This window comes from Lissotriton vulgaris, chromosome 7, assembly GCF_964263255.1.
Source record: "Lissotriton vulgaris chromosome 7, aLisVul1.2, whole genome shotgun sequence".
Lineage (NCBI taxonomy): Eukaryota > Metazoa > Chordata > Amphibia > Caudata > Salamandridae > Lissotriton > Lissotriton vulgaris.
Genome location: NC_141695.1, coordinates 1,308,226,193 through 1,308,249,308, shown reverse-complemented (window position 1 = coordinate 1,308,249,308; position 23,116 = coordinate 1,308,226,193). Strand labels below are relative to the sequence as shown.

The 23,116-nt window shown below is 42.8% G+C and overlaps 1 protein-coding gene across 1 annotated transcript in view; it reads left to right on the top strand.

The window, feature by feature from the left end:
• The window catches only part of TTC5 (tetratricopeptide repeat domain 5), a 196,630-nt gene that overhangs the window by 125,532 nt on the left and 47,982 nt on the right, over nucleotides 1-23,116 (top strand). The window contains exons 6-8 of the mRNA XM_086931913.1: nucleotides 6,509-6,565; nucleotides 7,350-7,496; nucleotides 12,814-13,028. Coding sequence (XP_086788039.1) covers nucleotides 6,509-6,565; nucleotides 7,350-7,496; nucleotides 12,814-13,028 — 419 coding nt within the window. The remainder of the gene's footprint in view (nucleotides 1-6,508; nucleotides 6,566-7,349; nucleotides 7,497-12,813; nucleotides 13,029-23,116) is intronic.

The window sequence follows — 23,116 nt, the reverse complement described above, 5'->3', positions numbered from 1 at the left end:
GACTATCAAAGAAAGTTTCCGACGCCCCGCCTTCGGGCCCGGCAACGAAACCGAAACACTCGGCCTCCCACCATGTCGGATCCGAGAAACGGTCGACATCGACACCGAAGCTCCATACAAAGGAAAGCTCGCAGTCGAAACATTCCATGTTGAAACCGAAACATGCTTCGACGTCGAAGACTTACTCGACACCGAAAAAATCGGAATCAAGCAAATTCTCGGTGCCGAAAACACAGAACATGGACGGTCAGAAGCAAAGGCACCTTTCGGAACCAAAAACTTCGGTACCGACACAGGAGCAGCAGACAGATCCAAAACAAAAGACTTTGTTTATCGATTCGCAAACTGGCAAAGTGGTGACAAAATTACCTAAAAAGAGGAAGAATGAACAGCTAGATGACAAAGCTCTTCCTCCTAAAAAGAGAACAATGGGGACAAATACAACTCCTCCCCTTTCTCCTCGACCTAGAGACACACCCTCTTCTCCTCTTCCTCACACTAGGTCAGCTATTCCTCCACCCTCTACACCAAGACCATCTACACCTCAAACAGATGTAGACAGTGATACAGGGGAGGGAGAACTTCATGGGGATGACGACACTGTCCCAGATGAAGCAGACCCATGGGAGAATTATAATGCAGGGTCAGATGATGATAACGACTCAGAATTATACCCCTCAAAACCTTCACCACCTGATGATAATACAGGTTTTGCACAGCTGATTAATAGGGCAGCAAAATACCATAAGGTAGATTTACACGCAGAACCTCAAATAGAGGATTTCCTTTTAGAAACGCTACCTGCTGCACAAAGAACATCAGGAACACTACCTATGCTGAAGGGTCTTCTCAATCACACAGCAGACATATTCAAAGACCCTGTGAGGGCTAGGGTATTAAACCCAAGAATTGATAAAAAATATAAGGCAGCCCCAAAGGACCCAATATTTATCAAGGGACAGGTACCTCTGGACTCGCTTGTAGTCACAAACGCTCGTAAAAGAGCAAACTCATTATCTACAGGAGAAGCTCCTCCTCCTGATAAGGAGTCCAAGTTAATAGATGCATCGGACAAAAGAGTAGCATCCCAAGCAGCAAACAACTGGCGCATAGCTAATACACAAGCGCTACTTGCACGCTATGATAGAGCGCATTATGATGAGTAAGAAAAACTCATTACACATCTCCCTAAGGAACATCAAAAGAGGGCAGACCAGCTCATACAAGAAGGGAAGATAATAACCAACACTTCCATTAAGTGCGCCTTAGACGCGGCAGACACTGCAGCAAGATCCATCAACACCAGTATCATGTTAAGAAGACATGCATGGCTTAGGGTCTCAGGGTTCAAACAAGAAGTACAAACATCCTCATTTAACCAACCTTTTGATCAAAAAACACTTTTAGGCTCAGGTACAGATGAGACTTTAGAAAAGATGAAAAAAAACACAGAAACGGCTAAATCAATGGGAGCATTACAACAGCCAACTCAAAGGGGTTCCTTTCGTAGGTCCACCTATAGAGGCGGGTCAAAGAATGCAGGCACAAGCCAGCAATCTACCTCTTTTACACCAACATCACCCAGAGGTAATTCAAGAGGCAGTCACAGAGGTAACAACAACAAGGGTAGAGGTCGCGGAAATAACAACAACCGCAACTCCCCAACCCCAAAACAGTGACTTCATACAGCTCCCCCCAGACCATATAACACTGGTCAGGGGACGTCTATCACAGTTCTACCTGTCTGGGAAAACATCACATCAGACAAGTGGGTGAGACAAATTATCCAACATGGTTATTGCCTAGAACTCACCACTACCCCACCAAACATCCCCCCCAGACAGCGTCCAATGAGTAAAGATCATCTAACATTGTTAAAATAAGAAGTACTATCACTGCTACAAAAGCATGCTATAGAGAAGGTTCCAAATCATCAGCAAGGGACAGGAGTATACTCTCTATACTTCCTAATTCCCAAAAAAGACGGGTCTCTAAGACCAATTTTAGACCTCAGACCTCTCAATGCATACATAAATTCGTAACATTTCCACATGGTCACGCTCCAACAAGTACTTCCTTTACTGAAGAAAGGGGACTTTCTTTCTACACTGGATCTAAAAGACGCTTACTTTCACATCCCAATTCACAAAGCCCACGGAAAATACCTCAGGTTTGTAGTAGAAGGACAACATTATCAGTTCAAAGTCCTTCCGTTTGGGGTCACAACAGCACCAAGGGTGTTCACAAAATGCCTAGCAGTAGTTGCAGCACACCTAAGAAGACAACAAATACATGTCTTCCCTTACTTGGACGATTGGCTAATAAAAGCCAAGTCACAAGAAGAATGTCTTCAAAACACACAAAAGACCATTCAATTGCTGCACCAGTTAGGGTTTACGGTGAACTACACAAAATCCCACCTACAATCAAACAAAGTTCAACAATATCTAGGGGCTACTATAGACACATAAAGAGCCAAAGTATACCCCAATCCAATCAGGATCCAAACAATGATCACGTTGATCCAAAGATTTCAACCACAACACTCACTAACAGCTCGAGTGTTCATGCAGCTGTTAGGGATGATGTCCTCCTGCATACTGCTAATACCATATGCCAGACTACAAATGCCTCCACTGCAAGAATGTCTAGCAACACAGTGGAATCAGGCTCAAGGTCAGATTACAGATCTGGTGTTGGTAGACAACCGCACACATCGCTCTCTGAAGTGGTGGAACACAACAAACATTTCCAAGGGGCGGTCGTTCCTAGAACCGATTCCACAAGTGATACTAACAGCGGATGCATCGCTCACCGGATGGGGAGCATATATGGAGAAATATACAGTGCAGGGAAAATGGAGTGTACAGCAAAAAAGACTGCACATCAATTATCTGGAACTACTAGTAGTGTTTCTAGCATTAAAAGCTTTTCAAATGCAAATCCTCAACAAAGCAGTCCTGATCAGAACAGACAACATGACTGCAATGTATTATATTCAAAAACAGGGAGGGGGACACTCTCCAACTATCCAGACTAGCGCAGGACATTTGGAGATGGGCCATTCCTCAAAAGATCTATCTGTTAGCTGAACACCTACCAGGAGTTCAAAATCAGATAGCAGACATCCTAAGCAGAGAGTCAGAACAAATACACGAATGGGAACTGCACAACCAAATACTGCAGCCATTCTTCCAAAGATGGGGACAACCAGAGATAGATCTCTTTGCCACTCATCAGAACGGAAAATGCCAAACCTTTGCATCCAGGTACCCACACCACCTGTCCCAGGGCAATGCGTTATGGATAAATTGGTCCAACAAATTTGCTTAGGCTTTTCCCCCTCTCCCACTAATTCCATTAGTGGTTCGAAAACTGCAACAACATTCATTGACAATGATACTAGTAGCACCCACGTGGGCAAGACAGCCGTGGTTCACCACGCTACTGCAACTCTCACAGGTGCCACATCAAATGTTAAGAATATTACCCATGCACCTTACACAGAACCATGGAGAAATAATGCACCCAGATCCCAAACAATTGAACCTAGCGATCTGGCTCCTGAGGTCATAGAATTTGGATACTTAGATTTACCTCCAAACTGTATGGAAATCATTAAGCAAGCAAGATGTCCTACCACCAGAGCATGCTATGTAGCAAAGTGGAAAAGGTTTGCTGTATACTGTAACAGTAACAACATCAACCCTCTGGACGCATCCACTAAAGAGATTATTTGCTATTTACTACACTTGCAGCAATGTAACCTTGCTTACACCTCTATTAGAATACATCTTGCAGCTATAGCAGCGTACCTGCAAAACAGACAACATCTTTCCCTGTTTAAAGTGCCAGCAATAAAAGCTTTCATGGAAGGCCTCAAAAGAGTCATTCCACCAAGACTACTGCCTTCCCCAGTCTGGAGTCTCAACATAGTACTTACCAGACTAATGGAACCACCTTTCGAACCTATGCATAGGTGTGAAATACAATTCCTCACATGGAAGGTGGCTTTTCTTATAGCTATTACTTCACTCAGAAGAGTAAGTGAATTGCAAGCATTCACAATACAAGAACCATTCCTGCAGTTACACCAAAATAAAGTGGTTCTTAGAACAAACCCAAAATTCTTGCCTAAAGTAATTTCAGCATTCCACATCAATCAGCCAGTGGAACTACCAGTCTTCTTTCCAAAACCACAGACGGTAGCAGAAAGGGCCCTACATACATTAGATGTCAAAAGGGCGATATTGTACTACATAGAAAGAACACAAACTTTCAGAAAGACAAAACAACTATTTGTAGAGTTTTCTCCTACACATAAGGGCAATCCTATCTCTAAAGCAGGCATTGCCAGGTGGATTGTAAAATGTATACAAATATGTTACTTAAAAGCAAAAAGGACATTAACTGTTCCTCCTAGAGCTCACTCTACACGTAAACTAGGAGCATCTATGGCATTCTTAGGAAACATTCCTCTAGATGACATATGCAAAGCAGCTACCTGGGTTACACCGCATACCTTCACAAAACACTACTGTGTCGATGTGCAGGCAACACAACAGGCTAGAGTGGGACAAGATGTACTAAAAACTTTATTTCGAACTGTTGCAACAGACACTGGTGACCACCGCTAGGGAGATAACTGCTGTATAGTCTATTCATAAATGTACCATATGCCTCGAACGGAATATGCTACTTACCAGTATGCATCTGTTCTTGGCATAGAGGGATGCAGAGTGGTACATGCCCTCCCAGCCTCCCCGGAAACCTGTGTCTGTTCCAACACTATCTTATTTAGATGCACTTACATGGGCATTTCTATCTGTATTCTATCATACTACTCCATCTAACACTACTATGGCAAAACAATCTAAGGATGGAGCCGATGCCCATGCGCACTAGCACCCAAAGGAGGAGTCACCAGTCTCGTGACGACAAAAGACTTCTCCAAGAGAAAAACAAGTGCAATCATCCGAGCCCAACACCAGATGGTGATCTATTCATAAATGTACCACTCTGCAGCCCTCTATGCCAAGAACAGATGCATACTGGTAAGTAGCATATTCCTTATTTTCCAACGAGGTGGAGTATATAAAATGATTCAAGTATGTGAATCTTTGAAATATAAGGTATAAGAGGTATTCAGTTTCTAGTGAAGTATGTGGGTCTGTGCAGGTCAATGACTGTTCCATAGGGTATGCTGGGAGAGTGACTCTGTAGGAACAAATGACCTTACACACCTAGATAGGTGTTATGCTTTATCATTTGGCATTTGCTCCAGGTTGGGGAGGCGCTGCAATGCCTGACGGGCACCCTCAATCGGGGCTCTTTACTGGTGATCCTTTTGCCCACCGTTTGGTGAAGTGCAGGTGTTGGGGGCTAAAAAATAGATGAAGCATGACACCTATCTAGGTATGTGCATTTGTTCCTACGGAGTACGCGCCCAGTGTACCTTGCGGAACAGTCATTGACCTGCACAGACCCACATACTTCACTGCATACCTCTTATACCTTTTTGAGATTATCTGGAGCAGAAATGCTGGACTTTGATGCGCTCCAAGTCCCTCCTCTTTGTTAGATATAATCTTTTAAATATACCAACGCTGTAAAACTACAGTTACAGGTAAGTAACTTTTTTTCCTGTTGGACCACGAGCTGAGTTTCTAATGTCTTGTGTCTCAGCTTTGTATTCCTTTATGCATTTCACCACACGTAATGTAGGTGCTAGCATTATACCCAAGTTTGACTTTATCATATCATACGATGGATTACCACAGTATTTAGGTAGTTAACAGCCAGTTTTATAGGAGTCTGCATCATGCCATAGATGTCCACAATTTTCCAAGAATTGCCTATATTATTCCAGGATTAGCATTTTAACAGGGGTTGTCAGAATGTCATGGATGCCCTCAAGGTGCCAAGAATGACCACTATTATTTTAGGGCCAGCATTTTACCAGGGCTAGGACGATGCCCACAAGTTGCTATTCTGCACCAGCTTACATTTTACCTGTTTTGGGCAAAACACACATGCACACAGCTTTGGACAGGCTTTCTAGGTGTAGGATGGGGGCAGGTTTGGTGCACTGTTGGGTACATTGTGGGTCGGCAAAGAGTCTGGTCAGTGGGCACCCCTGGGGGGTGAGGCTGGGGGGAGGTCATCGAGAGGATAGAAACTGCTGCCAGCCTTCCATTTGTTGAAATTGTGGTTTTCTATTTAGTTTCTGCCCATTCGCCAAAAAGTAACAGTGGGACTATTTTTATACTGTTGCAATGGCCAAACCTAAAAAAGATTTAGTGGTCCCTTGTTGATAGAGGGCCCCTATATTTTAGAACTAGAAAAGATTTGCTTGAATTTACAAAAGTTAAAGTTAGACTTTTCTTTGGCAGTGCTGACTATTTGATGGACTAATCCTTGCTAAATATATTATTTGCTAGATAATGTGTTAACGACCTTCTTGTATCATTTGCCCTGATTGGCAAACTGTTCTCTATGCCTTCTGTAGGAGAAGGTGGACCCAACCGCAACCTGTAATGGGGACCTTCACTTGAATCGGGCCACGGTAAGAAACCCTGTTTCACATCTTTAAGGCTGTTGAAAGCTCTTGCGTTGTGACTTTTCCTCTCATCCCACAGAGTAACTTGTAATGGGAGACTCTGATACACCTGCCTCCAATTTTCACTAAGACCGAGCATTCTTGCAGTTACTTTTGGGGAAATGTATAATTTCCTTCCATTGCTTTTTTGTTGTTTTAGATCCAGCTCTTTTATTTTAATATGGCTCTCATAATTGATTTTGAGAGGTGTCAGCCATCTTTCTATTCTGGGTATTAAATTCTTAAGAAGTACTTGAAAATATGTGTTTTGGATACATCTTTCGCAAGAATATCAGCAAGCTGGCATGTTTTTTTTTTTTACTAGCTCTCCGAGCTACTCTTCAGTGCAGAGTTGGTCTGCATTGGCATGCAGCAGGACATATCATATTCTATTATAAAAAGACTATGCTCTACAATGCTCTTTCACATGCAAGAATTTGGAAAGCGAAATAGGGAAACAATTGTTTGCAGAAGTGCACTGAACAAAATGCTAACATCCCGAAAACAAAGCACTGGGGCGAAAATATGTAACACTGACAAATTACACAGCGCATCAATTTAGATTCCCGCCTGTTAGTGTCAGTCATGGTTGTTTATCGTTTGCTCACCTTGCCGTGGCACTAATGCTTTCAGGTGAGCTATCCAACTTTGTAGATCACCATTTTCCTATCATGTGAGGGGGAAAGTCCTGGAGATGTGGAGCTGTATTAGAGTGTCCTAGTGATTTGTATTTCTTCTTAATGTATTCCAGCTGTACACATATGAGCAAAACTACACCGAGGCATTGAGGGGATTTGCAAGGGCTGCCCAGCTGGACCCTGCGTGTCCAGAGCCCAGTGCCCGGGAGCAGCAGCTACTGGACTTTCTGGGCAAACTAAACACTCTGTTGACCAATAAGGTAACGTAAAAAGGGTGAGCCAAGCGACAGTGAAAACAAGAGTAAATGATAAGGTGTCAATGCATTACGTCCTCCATTCTTCAAGTGACATGGTTTTTGAATACAAAAATCTCATCGTAGTAAACTCAGAATAAGAAAATCATTGGGTGCAAAATATCGGGAAGTGTACAAGAATTAAAAGTTATCCAGCAGTGATGGTAATGGTAGAATATCGCCTAGAATGAAGTGACCAGGAAAAAATAAGTTAAGGCTAGATAATGGGGGAGGGTCTCCTGTAAGTAAAACATTTTCAAAACACAATTTAAATTGAAGACAAACGGTTGAGGGGGGAATTATTGAGGGTTAAGGATATATGGATTTAAGGGGGTTACGCTAAAGCAAGAGAAAAGATTGAGGTGGGGTGGTCCCTGTGTAAATTAATTGTAAAAAGTATATTAATCCTTGAATTTCCAAAAACAATATACATATTTATTTGGAAACAAATTGCTTTAAAAAAGCCTGGCAATATTCACTCAGTTTAATCAGCAAAGATTAATCGAAATTTGCCTAGCTTTATAACGGTAAGTTTCAGTTCTATTAAGGACACGGAGGCGTGGATTATGCTTTTCCTTGTTCGCTCTTTAATCAACAAACAAAACACAGCAGCCAGAAAAGCACCAACATAAGCTCTAAATCCCAGAACAAGGATAAAGCTTAAAATACAGCAAAGAAAAAACGCTCGGATTTGCATAATAAACTACAAATCCCATCAGTCCATCAAGAATAGTACACAGAGTAGTCCTTTGCCAGTATCCATGACAGGTATGTAGGACGTCCCTCCTGTGACCACTTCCTCTTTCTTTGGGCGAGTCACGCCATGATCCTACTGGTCTTGTTTCAAACCATCATTTCCTAGTAGGAAAAATACAACAGCGTAAGCGGTGTACCAAATACGTCCACACGTTCCAAGTAAATTTGACATTACCGTTTCAAAATTACTGAACAGATTAGTAGAAACCTAACTACTTACTGTAGGACGGGTGGGATCGCTTCTGAAAGTGGCCTGGGAGGGATAATCCTCGCCTCCCTGTCCTTAATAGAATTGAAACTTACCGTTCCAAAGCTAGGGAAATTTCGATTCTATGTCAGGACCGGAGGCTTCAGATGATGCTAGTTAAAGCTTACTCACCACCAAATGTGCGATGTCCACCACAGGCTTAAAATAAAACCTTTTGAAAGGGGAATCCTGAGGACCAATCCGCAGCTGGCATCAAGTCCTCCAAACGGGCTCCCAACGAGAAAGCCTTAGAAGCCATGGCCCCCCTAGCCGAGTGGGCGCCGAACATTTTTGTATCCATATCTGCTTCTTTCATGATCCACCTCACCCACCTGGCAATGGTGGGGGATGAGACAGCTTTGTGTGGCTTTCGCAAAGCAATAGGCAATTGCCGTACACCATGAGGGCGATGTTCAAGAGTCAACTCCTCATATGCCTTCAGGCACTGAACTGCACACAATTTGGGTGCGTCCACAAAGGCTGGGTACGAAATCGCCCTTGACACCACTTTGTGCGACGCCCCAACGTGAAGGTCACTCCTTCCGGAGAAAAAAGTCTTGCCGAGATATCCAAAGCCCGTATGTCAGAAACCCGCCGCCAGGACGCCAGGCACAAAAGGATTGCCAACTTTGCCGATAGTTCCTTCAAAGAAAGATACCTATTAGGTTGCCATGACAGGAAAAGGTTCAAGACGAGATTGACATCCCAGAGAACCGAGTAATGCGGTTCCAGGGGCAAGGAAAGGCAGATGCCTCTCAGAAGCCTACAAACGAAAGGATGTTCTCCGACCGGCGCTCCCTCCACTGGATGGTGAGCAGCCGAAATCGCCGAACGCATCGCGTTAATAGTGTGATAGGCTAGGCCGGTAGAAGCCGATTCTGCCAAAAAGTTCAGCACTGGAACAACGCCTGCGACCAGGGGATCCAAGTCCCGTCGAAGACACCAACGGATCCATTTATTCCAGGCGGAACGATACCGCTTCGCAGTACTGACTGCCCGGGCTTTCAACAGGAAATCCTCAGCCAATCTCGAAAGGCCTGGGAGCGACCGGCGTCGCCTGAAAGCCGCAATGCCATGAGGCGGAGAGAACTCTGCATTACCAGATGATTGGGATCCCCGTCCGCGTTGAGAAGAAGACGCGGAAACCGCTGGAGTAGGATTGGAGAATACCAAGAAAGTTCCAGAAGAACCGGAAACCAAACTTGAGACCTCCAGAAGGGTGTCACCATCACCACCTCTGCCTCCTGACGGCGAAGTTGGGCCCTCAACACCATCGAAAAAGGACTGAATGCGTAGGCCCTTTCCTGACTCCAATCCTGGAGAAATGCATCCGTGGCCTCCACGAGAGGATCCGGCCTCCAGCTGAAGACCCGCGGGAGCTGATGGTCTAACCGCGATGCAAAGAGGTCCACCGAGAACGTACCCCAAAGACCGTCCAGCCACCGGAAAACCTGAATGTCCAGTTTCCACTGACTGAAGTCTGCCGGGAGTGCCAATCCGCCACCTGGCTGGCTTGGCCCGGCAAGTATTCAGCCGTCACGGAGACCTGATCAGCCAGACAATAGTCCCAAAAATCTCTTGCCAAGTCCGCTAGGGCTTTGGACAAAGGGCCGCCCAGGTGGTTGACGTATCGCACCGCTGAGACATTGTCCATTCGAAGTAGAACACATGTGAATTGAATCCTTGGTCCAGCAGCACACTGCCGAAGGACCCCGCCAGCAGCTCCAAGCAGTTTGTACAACTCCTGCTCCGCGGACGACCAGGCGCCGCCTGTGGAGAAATCCCCAAAGCAGGTGCCCCAACACGCTCTGCTGGCATCGGACTCTATCACCAGGTCTGGGGCCGGACCAAAAATAGCCCGGCCGTTCCAGGCCTCAATATGGGGTTTTTTTTTTTAGACCCACCATTTTTTGTTGTTGTTGTTAACAAATTATTTTGAAAAAACTTTAAATTGATGAAGGCCTGGCATATTCCCAAACAATAAAGTGTTGCAAAAATCATGATAAAGCAATGATTGCCAGTAGGCTGGCTGGCCAATGGCAGACCTACTGGCTTTGCCAGAGCTTTTTTGGTTTGCCTATAAATTTGGCCTTTGAGGACCAGTCTGCACCAGATTTGGCAGCCGCATAGCATAGGCCACTAATGTCTGGCATGCCAATTTGTATGCAGTTTCATGCATAGAAAAACAATTTTAAAAAAGAGACGAGAGGGGTGAAAAATTATTGCTTCCCTGAGAAATTTTGCTTATGCTTACAGTAACAATTGCTAAACAGATTTCAACCAAACTTGGCATGAAGTAGGACTTTGCTAATAAAAAATAGCTTTTGCTGGTTTAGTGTAAATCCATAAAGCGTTTTTGGAAATAAACGGTTAATACTTATGTATATCTCTACTGTTTAGAATTGTTATTCTGAAAATTGTGAATCTTGTCAATCACTTTTCAATTTTTTGAAAATGTGATTTGCTGAAGAAGGGCATTTATTTTCTTACTACCATCATGAAAATCACAGTTTATTTTAAAAGTCCTGTTTTTTTGTGCTGTGGAAAACAATTCCACTTCAGAGGAACTCAGAGAGGTGCCTAACCGCTACGGGCAAAAATGGGTGAAATAAGTTAGCCTACTATGGCGATCACAAGGCCGCCATTTTGTATTTGGAAAAATTGACATGGTTTTGTAAAAAATAAAAAATAAATGATTAAAAAAATGAACATTTTTGCCTAAAAATATTCTATGGTTCAGAAAAAAAACTTGATAATATGAAGAGGAAGCGCTTCAGGTCTGGCTTAACATCTGACCCTGCATCTAACCCCTGCAGCTCACAGCTGAAGGTCATGCACAGTGGAGATAGGCTGCCTGTGGGAATACAGAGAGCATTTGGCTGTTCTAGGCACCAATTTGGTATATGGCAGGTGAACAAGGTTCATCATGGAAAAACATAGAAATTCACTAAAAAAATAGATTCAGAGTTAGTTATGGTTCCACGAATTCCAACCTGAAAAATCCCTGAAATTTGCCAGTTATGGTTTCCAACGCACAAAACGCAAGCTGCTAACCAAGCTTAAAGCACAGGGAACAAAAGGCTGACTATGAAGACAAAATAAGGTGGATAAAATGCGTTATGGCGTACATGGGCAACCTCTATCGTACATACACATAGTGGGCCTTATGAGGAAGGGTTACAAAGTGATCTCGGAGAGGAATCTTCACTTCTCTAATGTTATTCCTCGGTTATTTAATTTTTCTCTAAAGATAAATGTAAATGTTCGCAGTTCTACATAGCCTGATAATGGCATTGAATGCACTTTGTAAAGAAGGGTAAATCAAGAGGTACTATGCCCGGTCTAACTATGATAAGTCCGCAATTTACCATACTGTATGTTTCTGTGGGCTCTTGTTTGCTATCTCACTATATGTTTCTATGTATGTCTTGAAAAATACAACAAAATGTAAAGCCACAATTCAGATAAAATAGTGTAATGGTGATAGCTTGTGGTAGTTGTATACATCTAGATCACTGGTGTGGATTTGGGAGTGCTCATGTAATGCAGTGCTTTATGGGGAGAGGAGTTGGCTTAACGCCAAGGGCGGTCGACTTCGAATCTGAGGAACTGGGTTAGAGTCTTGGCAATGACGCTGGACATCCTGTGATTCTGGGCAAATCACTTAATCTCCCCGTGCCTAACAAAAAACAAAAAAATTAATGTGTCCTCATGTAATGCAAGTGGTGCTATGTGAAGCGCTCTGATACCCGATTCGGGTCAAGTTTACACTATATAAAACTCTGTAAAAAAAATGTTTTACAAATAAAATATGGTGATGTGTTTGTGTACCTATGATGCATCATTATGTGTCAGCAACCTTGTGGTGAGAAGTGTTCCTTGGTTTCACTGCACTGCATTACATCTTTGGGGTATCTGAGAGGTTACTGCATGGATGGAGACTTGCTATTATCAGAACAGAAACTAGAATTTGAGAGGTTGGGCATGGCTGATCAGTTGATAGTACTGCAGAACAGAACAGCATCTAAGATTCATAAATCTCTAGAACAGATGAAGATCTCTCTTCCTCTCATTCTTATTAAGCAAACCTCATGTCAGTTGCTAGCAAACAAGAATAATAATGTCTTGTCTAAAATGCATTGTGCAAAATAGAAATTTAATTTTTTATTTATATTTTTCCCTTGGGTAGTAACATTCACGATTTATCTTTCAGGGCTGCCTGAATGATGTGCGCTGCATGAAATGCAAGCAAAATTAATTCATGTATTCCCTCAAATGCAGGGAAAGGTCAAGGCCAAAAAGCTCCAGAGCATGCTGGGTAGCATGAAGCCATCACATCTCGGCCCCTGTGGGGATGGGAAGTACCAGGCTTCAACAGGCAAGAAGGTAGTGTTGGAGCAGAAGCCCCTGAGTGCCATGGTACCAGGAATCAACAATGGAGCTGTAGTATTGGGGAAGGTGGTCTTCAGCCTTACCACTGAAGAGAAGATCCCCTTGTGAGTATGAGGAACTTATATTATCCATCTGAGAAAAGGCTTATAGAAGTCCATTTAGGCCTTTTGAGCATAGTAAGCAAGGGAAATGGCTCTATATGGCACAAGATGGGACCACTTGTAGGTCTTTTCTTTTTGCAAAATACACAATTTGAGGCCACATTGTTTCATTACAACTATCCTGCTGTACCCTTTCCCCTCTCTTTTTGCCCTTCCTCTTTCTCAGTTTTGCATTTTTTTTCTCCTGTTTCTCTCTTCTTTTTTTACCTCTAGTAATACTTCCTTCCGCTTTGTAGGATCTTCCATAATAGTCATAAATGCCTGAATAAATCCCCTTGCATGCACAGACCCCACAACACATTTTTGCAAAGTCTTCTTCCCTAGAAACTGCATCATAAAATATATTTTTACATGAGTTGCTATACATATCTTTTAAATGGAATCCTAATAGATGCCTCATTTTTCCCTGAATGTTCAAAATAATCCACCAGATTAATATTATAGTACTGCTTTGCAGCATCCAAAGGGAGAGAAACCCCTTTTCAACAGAGAACATAACATGTAGGTACAAATGCAGCTTGATAGGCTTACATTGTTAACAGGGAGAAAAAAAAAGAGTCATGTCCTTTTAAGAATTTTAGAAGCGCCCCTTCCCAAAGTACATTGTACCATTGTACCAGCAGTTGCTCTCCAGAGCAAGTTCTTTTTAACGATATAGAATGAATATATATTACAGGCCAGTATTCAAGCAGCCGTTGGTGGTTGGGTTGGTGTCAGTCCATTTTTTAATTCAGTGAAGGTTCCTATGATGCATGAAATATATATTTAGTTTGTTACAAAGCAGTCTAGAGGCCGATGTGCTCGGCCTGCCGGTGCAGCATTTGGGTGTTAGACCGTTACTCCCCATTAATTGCACATGGAAAAATGCTGCACTCCAAGGAGTTCTTCTCAGCAACTTCTTTTAATCAATTCAGCAATCGTGTCTCACTCCGACTGACACGTTTCGACACAAATGCCTTTTTGTATGTGTAGTATATATGTATTTATCTTGCAGCGACCACTGTGTGATTATACTTAGGTTTCAGTTTCCATAAGAAGAGTGTTTTTGTTTTGCTGAAAACTATGGCTCAGTTTCACGAATCTGCGAAAAACGTACCAACAAAAACCAAAACATCGACCTCCGCTCCTTCCTGGAAAGCTTTGGGGTGAAACGTCAAATCTGATGAGTTTGCAGGAGATTTTCCCATGTGAAAAGTGCTGACCAACTGTTGCAATTTGATGAACCGCGCCAGTGGTTTCTCTGTGATTTTCTCATAGAGGTTATGAAAAGCTGTTCAGAAGTTAAAACAAGAGCCCATTTTCTATAAATTCACACTACCTTCCTTGGCTGTGTTAGAATAAAGTCCTATATTCTGAGTAAAATATTTCCTAGTTTCCTGCTGCAGCTTTCCATAGTGTTCTTTTTTTTCCGCAAGTTTTATTGAGTTCTTCACAAAGAAAGAAATACAAGCAGCACACCCCTTTAAAGCTTTTACAGGCATTTAGAAGAGTAAAGCATATCAAAATATGAGCATGGTCCAGAGTGTCACTACTGCTGAGACCTAAGGCTTAACTGTAAACATACACAATGAAGTAAAAAAATCCCAGTAATATACCAAAGTGTGAGTCATCCAGTCCGAGTCCTGTCAACCCTTCCCCCATTCCCCTTTTGTCCAAGGAACTCTCCCATCCCCCCACCATGGTCTGTCTGCCCCCCTGAAATTCAGGAGTCTAGTAGCTAAATAAACAGTCCCCATACATCCTCAAACTTTATAAGTTGTAATTTATATATACTTTCTCACATGTGGCCGAACTAAACAGTTCTGACGTACATTCCAAGTGTGTGGGCACCCAAGAGGATTGCCAATATCGTAGTATACTGATCTTCACTACAGTCAGATTCGTGGAATTCCATCTCTTCCATGAGGGAGACGCCCCTTCCACATTTTACATATTGTGCAAGAGACTGTTATTGTGGAGCATTCCCCATAAGGGATGCTTCTTTTGAGATTGATAGGGTGAAAGCTGGATGCATGTAGCAACGTATTACCTGCTGTAGGTTTTCTATATAGTTTTGTTGCTACTTTGCCATTCTGGATGTGCACGCTTAGATCTAAAAAGTTTACCCTCTCCTTGCTGATCTCACTGGTGAAACTAAGATTGAGATCATTTTGTTGTATTCTCTCAACAAAGAGTTTGGCCTCATTTTCTGATCCTTTCCATACCAGGAACAGGTCGTCCATATAGCGACTCCAATGCATTATGTTCTGCTCCCATTCTTTCTTCTCCTGCTTATATAGAAAACCTACAGCAGGTAATACGTTGCTACAGCTACATGCATCCAGCTTTCACCCTATCAACCTCAAAAGAAGCATCCCTTATGGGGAATGTTTGAGGACTAAGCGCAATTTTAGTGACAATGATGAGAGAAAAAAAGAACTATCACATTTGCGAGATAGGTTCAGGAACAGAGGATATCCTAAAAAATGGATTGATGAAGCAATGATTAAGGTAGAAAAGAAGAAAAGGGTAGAGATCTTGTTTGACAAAAGAACTGATAATGCACAGCAAAAAAAACAGGGTAATCAGTGAGGTTCATTACCAAGTTTAGTGCCCAACAACACAAATTACGAAAGATCATTTGTAAACACTGGCACATAATAAGGAATGACCCTACTTTAGGAAAAGCTGTTCCGCAGAAACCACAGATGACCTTTAGACGAGCAAAATATTTCAAACAATTATTGGTAAGGAATACCCTGAAAACACAACCAGCTAAATCTACATGGCGTGACAAAAAGAAAGGGTTCCTGAAATGTCTGAAATGCAAGGCCTGTAAGCAAGGTATCAACACCACCAGATGCAAGTCAGGTATATCAGCAGAAGTGAGAAACATCAAGGGCAAGTTTACGTGCAAGACAGATTTTGCTGTCTACGTGCTTCAGTGCCCATGTGGCCTGAGGTATGTGGGCAGCACAATTTTGGAAGCCCATAAAACAGTGCTTCAGCACATTAAGGCAATTAAAAATGGGGACAGAACGTACCCAGTTGCTCAGCATTTTGAGAGTTTCCACGGTACAGCAAAGGTCTAACGTATTATGTAATTGATGCAATACCTATGGATAAGCGCTGGGGCAATAGAGTTAAGAAATTGAGAAAACTTGAGTCCTGCTATATCATAGATTTAAACTCTAAGTACCCTGAAGGTTTAAATGTAGAAGAAGACCTCTACACGCACTTGTAGTCAGTAGCATCTGTAAATAGAGTTAACAAAACAAGCTGTTATGAATTTGTAAATAGTATAGTCACGAGTCCCATAAGTTTAATTTGGTAATTTAGAAGGGATAAACGGAATAGTAACAGTCCTGGTTAGATTATTTCGGGATATGCCCACTTGGGCTGGATTATGTATCAATGCTTGAATGAATATAGGCAATGCCCTGCATTCAGTAATTTGATGCCAAGCCAAGACCTTTTGTACAACAACAACAGATATAGGTTGGGTGTAAGGTATGAGCAATATGGAAACTGGTCATTGCCTACTAGGGCTGTATTACCCACGATTAGTGTGTGTATATATAATTGTATATATGATTGTATATGTTATGTATACATTTTCTTATAGGAGTTGAGCTCGGGAGAAAGACTTGCATAATTGCGCTGACACTCGACACAGCAATAGCTGAGGCTCTTTTTACAATCGGTCGTGCAACAAAATGCATGTAACCATTGTAAATAATGTAAACTGGGTAAATTTAGCAAATTCATTTCTGCAATGCACAAATGAATTTATTATGAATTTGTGGAATCATGTAAGACAAACTACTACATCTGTTTAAAAATGTAAAAATGTATGATAGTCTTTTTTCACTATTTACACGGGGTTGAGACCACGTGACACGGAACTGTTATGCTTTTAAATGGCGTTCTCTGTGAAGCTCACTTGTCGGTGAGCAAGGAGTTGAAAGCTCCGAAACGCGTCTGACAGAAGACTGAATAAAAGATTTTAATTGCACCCCACATGGTGTCGTCCTTCCCGGTTGGGAAACGGTGGATTTAATTTTACGGACCTGCTCCTTGAGGTCCGACTGACAACACCGCTCACGTTTGAGGCGGCGATTATATTTTTTTGTCAGGGTGACAAATTAAGAATACATATATATATATGTATATATATATTCACTGAAAAAACCATAGGTTTCACACCAGTTATATTTAGCAGGAAGTTTTACTCGCATAAAACCATTGAAATTCCCACGTTATAGTTAGTTGGACTCACTATAACTTGCGCGTGCAATGCGCTGCTGATGACGTCACATATTACATCACTCATGACATGGTCAGTGACATCACTCATGACATCACTGATGACACCATCCAGTAAATGTGTGTCTTTTTGAAAAATAAATTTGTTTTATATATGTATATGTAAAAGTTGATGGAAGAATAAATGTTTAAATAAGTGTCTAAATGGATGTTTTTTTAATAAAAATTGATTAGTTAACTGGCTTATTAAGTGTTTCTTAGTGAATACATATATTAGTGAGTAATGTTTAAATATTTATATATATGTATTAGTGTTTCACTTTGTGTCTAAGTGGCTGCATGGGTTGGTGAGTAGGTACATGTGTAGGTATATGTTTTTTTAGTATCAGTATGAGTGTTTGTATTGTTTCGTGGGGGTATTACTTATCACATAGATGCATGAATGACTAACTCTCTCTTTGTATGTGTTTTGAAGACAGCATATGTGCAGGACTGTATGGGTGGATGAGTGTGTATATGTGTGTGTTAGTGAGTGAATGACTGTCTCCCTAGTGTCTTTATCAGTAACTACATATGTTTTAATCTAGTATATGTGAGTATTGATGTATATAAGTGAGTATATGTGAGAGTGAGATATTGAAAGAGTTCCTGTTTATTAATTCCTTCTCTATAAGATCGAAGGTCTCAGGATCATCCGAATTGTCTCCCTATATTGAACAGACAGTAAATCCCATATTCATTTCACATACAGCCCACCTGCCATGAGCATCAGCCTTGCAACGCTTAATACCTCCCAGGCTCAGCTTCCCAATGATAGCTACCCCCCTTGTGGTAGAGGTTTGAGAAGAACATGACAAAATCTCAAACCCTTTTAGCTTAAGCCAGTGCTTTTTCTTCCATGGTAAATTAGTCTCTTGTATCCCAAGGATGTCTATACCTGTTGTTTTAAGATATTCCTCAAATGTACCCCTCTTCTTCCAGTCATTCAACCCATTAATATTTATAGAGCCAATCTTAAGCTTAGGCATACTCCTGAACCAGACATTGCCAACTTCTCAAACGACAAAGAAACATATTAGATACATAGTTACAAAACCTCTTTTTTCGCCTATTTACAATTGTATTTGTGTGTGAATTAGTGACACCTGCTCTCTTTTCTTTTGTGTTTACTCACCCCCATCCCACCCCACCCCCCTCCCGCTCCCCCCTTACAGCCCCTGACCCCCCCCCCACTCTCTCGGCCGCTCACCCTCTTCTGTGGGGTGCTCAGACTAAGTCTGTGCATGTGATGGGTGCAGCGTCGTAGCGAGGACTCAAAATATACTGCTTACTGGCCGTAATGGTCTTAGCTTCAGAGTTCATGTTTACAATAACCTAACAAAATAACAGGTACCAAACGCTTAGTAATTCCATTACCGCCATCTTGCACTATATACGTCTTCTAGCATTATATCCCTTCATGTGTAAATACCTTCAAGTACAACCTGCTATCTAACCATCCGTGTACTCAGACCCACAGTGACAGAAAAAAAAAAAAAACAATTCAAAATAAAGTTATATGGAGTCCAAAAATTCCTGCGCCTCGATTTCTGACGAGAAATACAATGTCTTCCCATGATGGATTATTTTGAGCTGGGCCGGATTTATAAGGTAGACTTGAATTTTCTTATCCTGGAAAGGCTTAATCAGTTGGCGTAACCTCCAACGCCTTTCTACCGTAACATGGCAGAAATCAGGTCTGACAAAAAATGATAGCCCCTCGCTTGTTCTCTTTGCATCAGGTCTAGCCTTTTCTGCTATGGCCTGACGCAAAATGAAGTTCCCCAAAAATATCAAAATTGCCCGGGGTTTGTCTCCTTCCTTTGAGTTTCGATTCATCCTGAACGGGGTTCTGTGTGCCCGCTGAATTTCTGACTCCCAGCACCAGCCAACTAATTCAGGGAACGCTTGTGCAAACAATTTAACAATAAAGGCTCTCACATCCCCTCCCTCCGATCCTTCCAGGATCCCCAAAACCCTTAAGTTATTTCTCCTGAGCCTATTTTCGAGGTCCTCCAGCTTCCACTGTATGTCCTGGGCTTGGGCCCCATACGAATCCACCCTGCTGGTAGCAGCTGCAGATTCAGCCTCAGTGGCGACCACTCTTTCTTCAAGGTTCGACACTCTATCATCCACCATCGCACAGGCTTTCGAAAGTTTCCTCACAACACTCTTTATCTTCCTCATGGCTGCTTGGGACTTACGATTATCCTGTCTGGTTTCCTCCCGATGCGCAATTATTTCCTGGTGAATTGCCTCTAATATAGACCGTTGGGTGAGCTCATGGTCCTGATCTTGATTAGGGGATCCTTGAAGCAAAGTAGTAGGTGAATGATCCCAGGCCAACCCCTTCTGAACATTCTTTTTGAAGGAAGTCCCTGGTTTCACAGCCGTTGCAGGGAGGTCCTCCTCCGGGTCGCTGTCTGACTCTTTATTACTTCCATCTATGTCTGAACTGTGCTCCCCCTCATCTTCGGACCAGTCTGCTTCTTCGGCCACAGAATGGAAACATTCACTGGGAGTCCTGTCACTCTCTGTGTTACTAGCTATCGCCGTCTCCTCAGTTGACATAATGCCATTGGTTGATGCACCGATTAAAGTGGGATTAACTTAGGTTATTTCACAGTCCTTAAAAGCACTGCCTCCCGTATCCTCCAGGCATTCCGTTACCATTACATTTGCTGAGCCATGGATAACAGCACCAGTATCTGTCTTGGTCTTGATATTACTCTCATCAACCGGAGCCATGGTTAAGTCTATGGCAGTGGGATCAGACCCACTGATACCTTTTTGATCCCCAGGGGCGACTTCATTACAACCAGAGTCATTTTGAACCTCCAACATTGTCTCACCCCCTGGCGCGCCAGCCTCTACTACAATCTCAGTTTCAGGAGCTTTCCCCCCTTTCTCCTTACCGCTGCCGCTGCGGGCGAACATCTCTGCTATGCTGATGTTTCCGGTGTTAGCGGTATTAGCGGTGGTTTGGCGGGTCCTGACCGCTGGTGGTCTGGTTTCTTTCGCCGGGGGCTGGTTTTGAACTGGAGTCAATGCCTTCATTTTCCCCGCCGGCTCCACAATCCGTCTGGAATCACCATCGATTGCTGCAGGGGCACTCATGATTTCACCCGCATTCTTTTTTTGTTGCTCGCAGCCTTTCCACCGGTATTAGCTTTTGGAGCCATCCTGCACACTCGCTGGATGACCCTGGACCTGATCACTTTGTCCCGCTCCCTCCCCTTGGGTCGATCTTATAGAGAAGGAATTAATAGATTGGCCAGCCCCAATAGTACTTTGTGGGGATCTCAATATATTGGCCGACTTCGCTAATGGTACCCCATATACTGGTCGCAAGCCCCGGGTATACAGAGCTATATCCTCGTTGTTGCAGTCATACGGGCTGAGAGATGTCTGGGGTAATAAAGAAGCAGGGGATACTGGGTTCACCTACTTCTCACACCCCTTTAACAAATATTTTAAACTAGACTACTTTTTCGTATCAGCCACCGAATTGAACAAGGTTAACATCTCCAAACTCCCAATGATAATGTCCGATCATAACCCTCTGGTAATGACAATGGATGTCAATCGACCTACGAAAGGACCTAGACCCTGGACTTTTGATAGAAAATTACTAACCGACAGTGTATATATAGAATATATTAAAAACTGGTCACAGGCATTTTTCGATGCCAATAGATACAGTGCCTCTCGAAGTGTAGTTTGGGACAGTTATAAGGCAGGGTTAAGAGGGGAGACCATTAGCTATACTAATAGGCAGTGGAAAAGGATTAATCTGGAAAGGGAGCAATTATTGAATAGATTGACTGAGGCAGAAGGGCAACACCGAAGAGATATATGTCAGGGGCGGCAAGGATTAGAAAGTCTTGAGAGGATTAATACCATTAAAGCGGGATTGCAGAACCAACTGGCTAAAAAATCAGCGGCAGAATATCATACACAGAGAACCGGGATATATGAAACAGGGGAACAGGCCGGGAGGGCATTGGCGCTGTGTATCAGACAGGCCACTTCAAAAAATGTAATTACGCACATAGAAGAACAGGGGAGAGTATACGAGGAACCATCCGAGATTCTGGAGGTCTTTAGAAGGTATTATCAAGATCTATATCAGGAGGAGGTGGTGACAGATGCTCCAATTACCAACTGGGGAAGTACAGGTGTAAGACTGGGCCAGGAAGAGAGGGATGTTCTTGAACAGGTTATCACCATGGATGAGGTAATAGGAGGTTTACAAAGTTTGGCATTAGGAAAGGCGGTGGGCCCGGACGGGCTACCACTCGAAATATACAAGTGCTTACGGGAGGAAGTATCCCCACTCCTTTTAGACCTGTTTAATGGGATTATGATTACTGGCAAAATACCGGAGTCATGGATGAGTACCAACATCGTGGTGTTCCACAAAAAAGGTAAACCCCAAAAAAAAATCCAGGCTCCTATAGGCCTATCTCCCTAGTAAATGCCGATAATAAGCTGTATGCTAAGATCTTGGCCACCCGCTTTGGGAGGATCATCGCGGCCCTAGTTTCACCCTGGCAGCATGGGTTCATTCCGGGGAGAGGTACAACGGATCATATTAGAAGAGCGATTACCGTATTTGATATCTGTGCTGCTGGGGGTGAAGGGGCCGCAATGGTCCTCCTTGATGCAGAAAAGGCATTTGACCGGGTAAGGTGGTCATTTCTGTGGAAGGTGCTGGAGGAGAGGGGGTTCGGACCAAGGTTCCGACAGGCTATCCAGGCAATGTATTCTACTCCTACAGCTAGGATCCAGTTGATGGGGGGGAGTTCAGGAAAAATTAGTATAACGAGGGGGACTCGGCAGGGTTGCCCATGTTCCCCTATCCTATTTGCATTGTATATCGACCCATTAATAACTCAAATAATGTCCAATACGGCGATAAAACCTGTAGTTATAAAAGGCTTTCAAACAAAATTGCTCGCATATGCTGATGACCTAGCCATCATTACGACTGATCCGGAGTCTGCTATGAGGGAAATAGTTACTATGACAAGTCTGTTTGGGAAATACTCAGGATATCGACTAAACGAGGCTAAGACCCAAGTTCTGTGCTCCAAGAATATAACTAAGCTGGATGCTAGGTATGTTAATTCGGTGGTGTACCTCGGTATAACACTTAATTCACATCCAGAGAATATAATCAGAGATAATTTCACACCGCTCCTGAAATCAATAGAACAGGACCTAAAAAGGATGGATACACTACATCTATCGATAATAGGTAGAGCCAATGTCATTAAAATGACTATGTTTCCTAAGATTTTGTATAAATTTAGATCCATCCCATTCAAGATAGAAGATAAACTAATAAAGGAAATCGAAACCATTTTTATGAAATTTCTATGGCAATACGGCAAGAACAGAAGGTCAAATAAGTTTGTCTCTACCCCAGGAAAGGGGAGGGTTAGGTATGCCAAATATTAGGAATTATCACTAGTGCTGTCTCCTCACAGAAATGGCAATACTTTTTGATCAGGGGGGGTCGGGAAAGGGGATGGGTCAAGATGATATCCCATCCATATTTCAACTGGCATTGGGTAATGAAGCATTTGGGGTACTCCTGAGGAGGACGGAAAAAAGGTACTATAAGAAAACACAATATAAACTGCTTGAAGGTATAGTGGGGGTATGGGCATCAGTGCAGAAAGTAATGGGAGTTCCCAGGTATAATCATCATACCCCTCTCTGGAATTCTGGACTTTTTCCAA